The 11358-nt window shown below is 40.2% G+C and overlaps 1 protein-coding gene across 3 annotated transcripts in view; it reads right to left on the bottom strand.

The window, feature by feature from the left end:
• The window catches only part of Pik3c3 (phosphatidylinositol 3-kinase catalytic subunit type 3), a 140362-nt gene that overhangs the window by 72705 nt on the left and 56299 nt on the right, over nt 1–11358 (bottom strand). For 2 of the 3 annotated variants that reach the window (XM_004623714.2, XM_023714515.1), the window contains exons 6-9: nt 11050–11145; nt 7380–7451; nt 5408–5512; nt 233–325 (exon numbers count right to left, since the gene is read on the bottom strand). In XM_004623714.2, the coding sequence (XP_004623771.2) occupies nt 233–325; nt 5408–5512; nt 7380–7451; nt 11050–11145 (366 nt within the window). The remainder of the gene's footprint in view (nt 1–232; nt 326–5407; nt 5513–7379; nt 7452–11049; nt 11146–11358) is intronic. The other variant, XM_023714507.1, reaches the window with a different exon arrangement.

Here is an 11358-nt window from a genome sequence, read left to right as displayed (position 1 = left end):
GGGACTGGTCCCGCCGGCGCAGGGTAGCAGGAACCTCTCCGCACACTCACCGGACCTGGGCTAGGACTGGGTCTCCCTTTTGAAAATTTTAAAAATGCAGCACTACATATATTGATTTATTGCATTTTTTAGGTCGACAATAATTCCATGTCCACTGCAGTTTTACCTTTTCTTGATCATTAGCTGCAGTTAGCATATAATTTTGACACACAAAAATATTTAAGAAACTCACTTTTTCTTGATTAGTAAGATAATATCTAAACTTCCAAACAAGATCTTGTTCTTCATATGTAAGTTGCTTGGTTGGTGGATAACTCACAATAATCTACAACACAGAAGAAAAGAGCACTTTTATCAAACACATACTTACATATTTCCACTGCATTTAAATTTTTTGTCTATTTACCTATAGTAGAAAGGAGAAGGTATATTCAGCCAAGTAAGATTTAAATTTTTTGTACTTATCCATCCAAAATGTGCAACATTAGGCTACGAGGGGGAAAAAGATGATCAAGTCCTACTCCATATAAAAGTGTATAACTACACTGCTGACATGGTGGGGCATGCCTGTAATCCCACCACTTGGGACACGGAGGCAGGAAGATCACCGAGAGTTTAAAGCTAGCCTAGATTACACAGTAAGTTCAAGGCTAGCATGAACTATATAGCAAGACTATGTTTCAAAAATAAATAAGTGTATTAACTACAGAGCTCTTTGAATTCAACTAAAAATAAAACAAATCATGCCCTCACCACAAAAAATGGAAGAACCAAAACACACTCTTGTGTTATGAAATCAATACATACAACAACGCGTGTTTACACGCCGACTCCACCCTTGGCAGTGTCAGGAGCAGCGGCACACCTACGGCATGCATGCCACAGCAGTACTCAGAGCCCTCTCTGTCAGCACATCAGCCCCACTGGCCCAGCGGCCAAGCATAGGACAGCAGCTGCTTCTCCTAAATTAAAACCTCAGTAGTCAGGCTTAATTGAAAAGCTGGTACCTTGCGTTAAGTGAGTTGTGGACTGCAGTTTGGGCACTCAAGTGTCTAGAAGGTCTGCCACCACTGTCTCACTGCCCTAGTCTAAGAATACCACCACAAGAGTACAAATTATGCATGGCTCTACCTCTAGAGCTATAAAATGTACTAAAAGTCTCCAAGCTATTAAAAAAGCCTGAATTGTTACGTTTTGGATCACAAATGTTCCACAAAAGGCTCGTACATCCAGGTGGGGCTTCAGGGAAACAATTAGATGATGGGGAGCCAACCTCATCAAAATCATTAAGGAGTTGCCCTCACTGAGGAAGCAGGTCTCTGAGGGCTGACTCTGAAAGGCGTATTTCAAGTTCTTTCTTTCTCTCCTTGATTTCTGGCTACCAAAGCTGACAGCTTTCCTCTCCAGTGCGTTCCTGCCTTGCAGCCAGCAGCCCAGTACTGAAACCTCTCAACTCAAACCTCTCAACTCATGTGTGCAAATAATCCTTTCTTCCTTTAGTACACGTCCTGTTTAGGGTAAGAGGGAAGAGAGGGGAGAGAGGAGAGAGGAAAGAGAGGCGAGGGGAGGAGAGGGAGGAAGGGGGAGGGGAGACAGAGGAAAGGGAAAGCGAGGGACAGGAGAGAGTAGGGCAGGAGGAGGGAGGAACACAAAAACACTGCAGCTCCCTGCCAGGGTTCATTTAACTTTTAGGGGTCAAGATTTGCAGCTGGGAAGGAGACTGAAGAAGAACTGCAGCTGTGTGAGGGCAGTGGTGTAGGCCGCGCAATCCTAGTATCTGGGGGGCACAGGCAGGAGGATCCCTGGGAGTTTGAGGACAACTCCAAAGTGAGACACTATCCCAAACAAAATGAAAGAAAACAAAACACCAGGCATGGTGGCACAAACTTATAATCCCAGCACTCAGAAGGTTGAAGCAAGAGGACCACCACAATTATGAATTTTTTGTAATTCTGGCCTGCCAGAGCTACACAAGGAGAATGAGACCTCCTCTCCGTGGCCACTGTTGTTGCTACTCCTCCATTTGCTCTCTCGCTCTTTGCCACTGCCGTGAAAGGCTGCCCTCTGCCATGTGCTGCTCTGCCCTGGAGCCAGCTGTGTATGGACTGAATCCTCCATTAACTGTGAGCTAAATAAACCTTTCCTTCCTTCATTAGGGGTGTTGGGTATTTGTCTCAGCAATGAGAGAAGTATAACTGAGACAGAGGTGGGGTCATTGCTGTGTCTAAACCTGGCCATATAGAATACAAGTTTTTGGGAATGGCTTATGGGAAGAGAGAGGAGACGTTTGAAGAGGTTGCCTGTTAATGAAGAGTTGGAACGCCTTCGGCTGTTCTGTTTGGGAGATTCTGGTCAGAGCTCAGAAGAGCAGAATGCTGATAGAAAGCCTGCCTGTAAAGACCAGGCTGGGGAGGTTTCTGCTGGGAAGGAGGACCACATTGGTTGTTGGACTCTGGATGATATATGGCATGGCACAAAGCCTGAATGAATTTTGCTTGTGTCCAGAGACTTTGCCTGAGACTGAGATTAAGCATAGCAGACTGACTAATCTTTCCAAAGAAATTTCAAAGCAGCAAAATATTGAGGGAGTGACATGGATGTTACTGGGGGCTTTTAGCCAGATTTATGTTGAGAATCAAGAGCAAAGAGCTCAATAGAGTGGTTTAAAATGCTTTAAGTTTGGGCAGAAAGGAGGCTACAATAAAGCTGTGGACTCCAAAGATAGAGCCCAGAGGATACTGATTTCCAGGAAGGAACCAGAGAAGCAAAAGGATGGCCTAAGGGCATCACTGAAGGCAGAAGGTCTCCACCCTTGGCAGTCTCACAATTGCTAGGGAGAGGGACTTTGCTTTGAGGGGAAGGCCATGTTCCAGAATGGCAGCAGAGGCCACACCAGGTTCCAGAATGGTGCTGGCATGCAGAATTTATTCCTTGGAATCAGGGTAAGAGTGCTCAGTGATCCAGGCACTTGATCCCTACAGCCAAGAACGAAGGAAGTTTGGCTACTGCTCCAGCCCACAGCAGACCTTAGCATCATTCATGTGGTGTTGGTTTTAGGTGTTTGCAGAATACAGGAGTTCTGAGGTTAAGAAGGCTTACACCTTGATTTCAGAAGAAGGCCTGGGAGGGCAAACAGTGTGGCTCAGAAAGGGCAATATGTAAAGTTGCAAGAAGCCTATTCCTTGGAAACCCCCGAAGCTTGGAAAAGCTAGGAACGTGGATCATCTAAGGGAAACTATGAAGAGGGAGCAAAGCCAGCCTAACACAGAAGCCATGGGACCTACCACAAAAAGTGCCATAGGACCAGAGCCACGTAAGGGATTTGGAGCTTACAACTCAGCGCAGATTGCTTCAGATGTTCCACTTGGAACTATAGGACTTGATGTTTGCTCTGCTGGATTTTGGACTTGTGTTGGCCCCAATGCTTGGTATTCTGCTGTTTATACTATTGGAATGGTACTGTTTATCTTGTGCCTTTGAATGTTTGAAGTGCTTTAACTTTTCATTTGTACAGGGGCTCACAGCTAAGAGTTTGCCTTAGATCTGGGAGGAGACCTGGGACTTAAGACTTTTCAGCAATGGTGAAACTGTAGGACTTTGGCAACTCTTATTAGAGATGGACTTAAATGCCTTTTTCACAAAGGGATGTGCATGAGACTTTGAGGATCCAGAGACAGAATGTTTTGGTTTGTGTCTAGTTGTCCCCCAGAGCCTCATTCAGTCATGTGGGGACTTCTAGAGTTTGAGATTAACATATGATCCACTGGGATTATGGGTCTTAGTACTGCTGGGAATATGGGTGTGAGTACTTGCCCCAACCTGGGGCAGATAGCCTGAATGTAATTTAAGAAAGACAGACTTCCTCTCTGTTGCCATTGTTGCTGCTACTCCTCCCATTTGCTCTCTTGCTCTTTGCCACTGAAATGAAAGGTTGCTCTCTGCCATGTGCCACTCTGCCCTGGAGCCAGCTGGGTATGTACTGAAACCTCCAGTAAGTGTATGCTAAATAAACCTTCCCTTCCTTTATTTTGGGTGTTGGGTATTTGTCCCAGCAGTAAGAGAAGAGTAAATGAGACAGTATGTCTCCACTGATTTTGAAAGAACGGTTTATAGAGCACATCATGCTGTGTTGGAAGTTGTTTTCTTTCAGGCCCTGAAATATTTTAGTCCAACTTCTTCATTTGATTGTGTTGAAAATCTCTCATGGTTCTGTCGGGCTTTCCACTGGAGGTGCTATGTTTCCTCTAACAACTTTTAATATTTTGTTTTATTTGCTGAATTTGTGGGATCTTGATTATTATGCGTCTAGATGCAGATTTGACTATTGTTATTTGGAGTTCTATATGCGTCACTTAACTGTAGGTCAGATAATTTTGTCATGCTGGGGAAATTTTCTGCTACTATGAGTACAAATCATCTTTTTATTGCATTTGTACTGACTCCTGCTGTTTCATTGATGCCTGTCAGTTTTGTGTTGTTTTGCATCGCATCATTTTGTAGCTGCTGAATTGTTATTTCCTGGTTTCCTATTATTTTTAAGAGATCTTTCCTTTTGTGTTCACTTGTTAAATGATACCTTCAAGGTCTAAAATTCTACAGTATAATTCAAGCAGTTTTGCCAGAAAAAAAAAAAAAAAGCTAAACAACGAAAACCTATCTCATGCTTACCCCCAGAGAATTACAATATTCTGTCCATGGAAATATCACTACTAAAACCAGAATGCTATAATAACTAAAATAATGCTTTTTGTTTCCAGAAACTCTGGGTATATTATGGTAGAATAAAAATAAAAGCAAGTGGGGCCAGAGAGATGGCTCAGTACAATAAGCACTTGCCTGGCAAGTGCAAGGGCCTGAATTCAATCCCCGGTTCTGCCAAAAAAAAAAAAAAAAAATCATTTTCCCAGGGACAACCCACTCGGGGCACCCTCCTGTCCCTCTCAGACAGGAGCTTTCTTTCCCTCAATAAATATATTCTGCTCAAATAAATAAATAAATAAATAAATAAAAGCAAGATATTTCACGGTAAACTATGAGGATAGGCTAAGGCTAATTTAAGAGTTACATTGGAATAAATGCTGTTCTAAGTGTGGACATCAAGTAGTCTTGGGCAAAAAGGGAAACTAAGTTATACATCAAGTATTTTGTACTAGTAACAGAAGGGTAACTAATACATGCAGATGTGACATTGTTGAAACTAGGTGTAGAAGAAATGTGTATCTGAAAAGTAAAAAAACAAGAAGAAGCAAAAGGAGAAGCAGGAGAAGGAAGGAGAAGGAGGAAAAGGAAAAGCAGGAGAAAAGAAGCAGAAAGAGGAGAAAGAGAAGGAAATTTTTAAATTTATATCAGTTATAACCAAAATATCCATAACATTATTTTTATATTTGTGACTTATAAATATACTTACATTTAGTTGATCTCTTGTGGCAGCATTGGGTTTGAGATCATGGTCAGAAGGTCCACTTCGTAAACTCCGGGCAAGTTTATGATGTTTGCTCTCAACTAAATTCTCCTAAAAATTATTTTAAAATATTGAGAGGATAAATGTTACCAACACCAAAAAAAAAAAAAAAACCTTCAGTAGACAGCAAGTGAAAAATAAACAGTCACCTGCCTAGAACTATTTTCTTGCAATGATTATTATTTTATCCTGATAGAACTATATTGCCCTATGTACCTGTAAAAATAGTTATGCACTGGAAGATTTGGGAACTTAGTATGGCTTAAGCTCTTCTAGGGGCCATAATACGCAAATGCCAACCCAGCTGCTGAAAACCTCTGCCTCCCACTCTACACATTAGAGAGGCTCACCTTTACTCTGCTGCAGACTAAAGCATTCCCTCCTATCCTGCTACTGACCTTGGGACACCACTCTTCTATTGCCTTAGCAATGATTTTGTTATGATTTGCACCTAGGTGTCCCCCCAAAGCCGCATGAAGTCATGGGGCATACTTCTAGAGTTTGTCATTAACTCATTTTCCATTATGGGTGTGAGTAATGCACCCAGCCTGGGGCAGACAGCCTCAATGCAACATAAGGGAGACAGACTTGCTCTCTGTAGCTACTCCTCCTCCCTTCTGCTCTTGCTGCTTGGCTGCCTTCCACCACCATGAATGGCTGCCCTCTGCCATGTGCCAGTCTGCCTTGGAGCCAGCCGAGTATGGACTGAAACCTCCAGTAACTGTGAGCTAAATAAGCATTTCCTTCCTTCATTTTCAGTGCCAGTTGTTTGTCCTAGCAACGAGAGAAGAGTAACTGAAACAGATTTAAGCTCAAGTTTCTGAGAGCAGAACACTGACGCCCACCCTAGAAGACCCAGTGCAGCTGCTTTATCCATGGCCAGCATCATTACTTCTCACCACTCTATCACTGCTTAAGGTAATACAGTACATATGCATGCTTATATTTGTCTTAATTTTCAAAGCCTTTTATTATTTGATTGCATGTATGAACTCTCTTCATCTCTTGTGATTTTTTATTTCTGATCCTTTGTCTTTGAACTTGAAGAGTAAAAGTTGGGCTGGGTGTGTAACTGTCAATGGTACACCTAAAATGCAGCCTAACAATAAATAAATAAATAGCATTCTTTATCTATCAGCCTTTTGAATAGTTGTAGTAGCTACAATAGTGATCCTTGTTCTATAACAGTCTTGACCTCCATTAAATTTTTGGGACCACACACTCGCCAAGCAGGCACTTATGCTGCTGAGCTATGTCTCTGGCTCCTTCATTCATTCAATTTGTCACATCCTAATTATACAGTTTTTTCTTCTACAGGATGATAACTTTTCAAATAGGATGTCTCTAAAAGTCCTCGTATTAACAATTCAAATAAAATGGTTGCCCAAGGCCATATCAGGCTGATCTTATCTTTATACTATTGTTCTGACCTGTGTCTCCTGAAGTCATAGCGGGCCTTTCCTACAGTGGCTGGCCTAGGGCCTGTGATGCTAGGATGAAGGTGTGAATGCTATGTGCCCCAAGGGTTGCTTCCATAAGCTACAAGAGACAGAAAGAGGCTTTGCTTGCTGCCTTCTCCCTGCCAGCTCTGCTCTGCCCCTCTGCAGAGCCACTCTGCCTCGGAGCAGCTGACTATGGACCGAAACTTCTATGAACTGTGAGCCAAAATCACACTTTCCTCCTTTAACCTTGGGTGCTAGGTATTTAGTCTCGTGGACGAGAGAAAAGGAACTAAGACACATGTCAATATTCCTTGGAAAATTTCCACCTGACCTTATTCCACATAGCTTAAGAGTATTTATATCATTATATCTAGGTAACTAAAATGGCCTTTTTAAAAAAGTGCATTGTGTGGATCTAAGTCAAAACTATTCTGGAGTAAGTGTTTTCACACAAAACAAGTTTGCTAATAACTTACCATAGACATCTGAGGGTCAGGAACTTTCACTAATTCAAAGCTTGTTAAAATTGGAGATGACTCATCGCCATCCTGGAGTACATGCAGTTAAAAGCAAAATAAAGACACAGACACTTTAAATGAATTATATGAAACAATACATGGTCTTATGCATTTTAAATATTTTAATTCTATTTAATAAGTATCATCCCTCCATTTAACAAATTCTTATCCTCTTTCAATTAAAGAAAGTATATTAATTTTGTATATCCCTCAATACTGATAAAATGTTTTGAGCAAAGATCCAACAAAAGTCTGCATTACAGTAGATATCAAGTGAGGTCTAGGAATCTTTTTTTTTTATTCTTTGTTTTAAACACTTCACTTATTACAATAGTACGTTTTTAAAAAGTTCTAATGTTCAAACTTAGAACAAGAAACCACATAGTATAAGTAAAATATATGAAAGAGATTATAAAGTCTGCACAATCTATGTAAAGCTCGACGACTGCAAAATATTGAAAATGAGACTGCAGGCTTCTCCCAGAGCTGTAGCAGCGGCCTAGTCTAGGGGAAGGAGCTTCTCTCTGGGCCCTGGGTGTGGGCATCTGGAGTCCCTTGGTCTGGGGCACTCAGTGCTGCCTTCACCGTGTCTGCCCAAGGGGCTCAGAAAGTTAGGGCCCACTCAGCTGGAGCAGAAGAAAAGGGGTGCTTGCAAAGGAAAAAGGAGAGTGCAAGCATTACAAGGCCAGGCCATGCGACATCAGTGTGCTCTACCGGAGTCCTCAGATGAGGAATTTCAATTCATTGAGAAAGCCCAAGAACACACAGCAGCACCTGGGGAGGAGGGCAGGATTTCTCCAAGGACACTGCCTGGGCATTGACAGAAATGTGGACCAGAGATTGGCTAACATCAGAAAACAGTGGATCCTGAAGTTCCTAAGACCCAGCCACTTCTTCCAACTGTGGGACATGGGGAGGCTCACCATCTAGGCCTTGATTTCCTTTTTCCACAATGCACATTGTGCCTGCATCCAGCAGACTAGACTTGCTGGCGTACCTGCATTCCTGGGTTGCTCTTTTTGAGATTTGGACTCATGATGAGAAACACACACACACACACACACAAAGCACTGTCCAGGTGAGATAAAGGCTTCCCAGTCAAAAATTATATTAGAAGAATCCTACCTTTCTCCACAATGGCAGCCCAAATTTAGTTGGCACTTTTCAGTCCCTTAGCAAGGTCAGAAATGTGGGCATGGAAGTGGACAAGTGATACTTCAACCTTAGTTAGAAGGAGTATATCAGGAAATCTAAGCAATTTGAAACCTGTTTTGCATTTTTGGTTCAAGTCAATTTCTCTAAGTAAATATATTTTGACCCATTTATGTGTGTATCAAGAAATAAAAGAATTACACACCAAAAAAATTAATCAAATAAAACAAAACAGATTCATTCAAAGTAACAGAATTTTAAGTACTGAAATAAATGTTCCTCAACTTATGCAGCAGCTAGAGATACACCAATATCACTTCTCCAATAAATAATACAATGTAAATTTAAATAAGGATAAATTAATTCTTAAGAAACAAAGGAATTGTATTTTTGGTACTATCAGTTTTGAAGAATATTGGCTTTTATTTTTATCCAATTCAGACAAGAAAGGTAATTCAGTATAATAAATGTCAGTGCCAAACACACAGGAAAAGGCTAAGCTAATTAAGGTCAACTTCATTTCCTCACAATTACATACCGAGCATCAGGCTTGTCTAACAATCTCCAAATGCCAGTATGTTTTCAATTTTAGGTAAGTGCACAAAATCAGGAGAGAATGAAAAAAGGGAAGCGTTGTGAGTTTACGTTAGTTCAGTAATTGAGTCTTACAGAAAACCGCAAATTCCCACAGCTGTTGTTTAACAGGCTTGTTCTCAGTCACAACACCAGAAAACACATTTATCAGCCCAACTGTGACAAGTAATCTTCAGTAAGGCTATCTGTCACAAAAGACAGGTGACAAGAAAGTCTATTTCCATTAGATTCAATACACTGGCCCAGCAATCTTTACACTAAGTGGAAATATGACAGGATGGGTAGACAGGCTTCAATTTATGAGCAATTTTCTAGAAGCAGTAGAAAGGGGTCAAAACCTTTTCAAAAATACTTGAAATTCTTCTAATTTCTCTTCTGTTATTATTTCATCTATTATCAAGCTGTCTTTCAAAAGATTCTTCACATTTCCATAGTTAAGATGGTACTTCTATTGGTACGTTTTTGCAATATAAGCTCCTTATGAACAGCAAAATTGCTTTTTGATAAAATTACATATAACATATCAATTATGATTCTAATAAAAGGTATTGGTGACCAAAAAATTTCACTCATTTTCCTTTCTGAGAGTTTTCCTAGTAAATTCTAAACAATGCTAAATAGTCTACCTTCTTAGCTTTTTTTAACCAGGGAATATTATATATGAAATAATGAAACAATTAAACTTCTACTTTTTCACTAAAAAGAAAAGGATACAAACTAATGGAAAAAATATGCATGTTAACTAGAAAATACCACAAAATCCTTGTAATACTTAAAGCTTAATCATTTCAAATAGCAAGCTATACGGCCAGTGAGTTAGCTCAGCAGACTAAGCGCCTGCTTAGGCAAGTGCAGTGACTGGGGTTCGATCCTGGCACCACAGGTCGTGCCAGTGCCAGCTCCACCCCCAGGGTCAGCTGAGCTGGCAGTGGAGTTGGGGCATGGTGGTGCGTGCCTGTAATCCTAGCTGCTGGGGAGGCTGAAAACAGAAGGACCACTACGAGTCGGAACTGAATAGTGAGACCCTGTACCCCCATAAAAAAAAAAATTAAATAGCAACCTATGATTCCCAAAAATATGTTAGAAATCGCTGTGCCAGCTTTAACAAATGACACCAAAGAGTAAATGTAATTCAGAGTCATGCTTCTGATGCACAAATGCACTGCGTACAAATGGATTCAAGTAACAGAAGAAATACTGATCTATTGCACGATGTATGAAGTCTGTTCCACTTGTATACTATTCCCAAAATAACAAGTTATTTGCCTATGTGGTTTTGATATAAATACAATTAAGTCTGTATCATTTAAAAATAAAGGCTGTTCATAGTAGGTAGTTTTCAAAAAGCTACCCACCAAACAGTGCTACTTTTTTTCCCCTAATAAGCAAACCATAGCACATTTGTAACTGGATTTGTTACTGAATCAGTCTGACAGCAACATAATTTTCCAATTTTTTACATGAGTCATCAGTGAAGTCGTTCATATGCAAAGTTAGTGCCACATGTAAAATTTAAATATACTTAACAAACATGCCCTTTAACCTTGGTAGGAACTTAGCAGTTTAAAACTATTATTTTTCAAATGAATAATAATAAAGCTATTAGTATCCACTCACCAATCTACATAATAATTAAAAAGTTTTAATTACTTATGTACTTATTAAATTTTGTAACACAAAACTGCATTACATAAACAATTGGCTTTTGTAATCCTGTTGTAGCTATAAAATTTGATTTCTACACACATAAACAGCTGCTGCTGACAGCTGTCTGCTGCTATCCTACAAACAAATAATTCATCTCAGCAGGAACAACAGTAATTTTTTAAATGTTTCCCCTCCCTTCTACCTTAGAGACCATAAACAATTCCAAAGAAAATACCTTTTCGTAATAAACAATACCATACTCCTTATCATCACATTTGACACATCGGAATTCAACCATCAAGTACATGAAATTAGAACTACGTTTTTCACTCTAAAAAGAAAAACAAAAAATGATCATTTTCAATATTTTCAAAAAGAAGAATTTACAGTTTTAGTTCTGTAACACATGTATACATATAGCACAACTGTAACAATTTTTTTCATTATATGCACATACTATTTTTTTTCTTTTTTTTTTTTTTTTGATGGAACTGGGGATTGAACTCAGGCCCTTGTGCTTGCCAGGGAAGCGCTTATTCCACTG

The sequence above is a fragment of the Octodon degus genome, unplaced genomic scaffold (assembly GCF_000260255.1).
Source record: "Octodon degus isolate 3935 unplaced genomic scaffold, OctDeg1.0 scaffold00003, whole genome shotgun sequence".
NCBI classification, from domain to species: Eukaryota; Metazoa; Chordata; class Mammalia; order Rodentia; family Octodontidae; genus Octodon; species Octodon degus.
The sequence above is the reverse complement of the archived record's forward strand: the minus strand, read 5'-3'. Positions and strand labels throughout refer to the sequence as shown.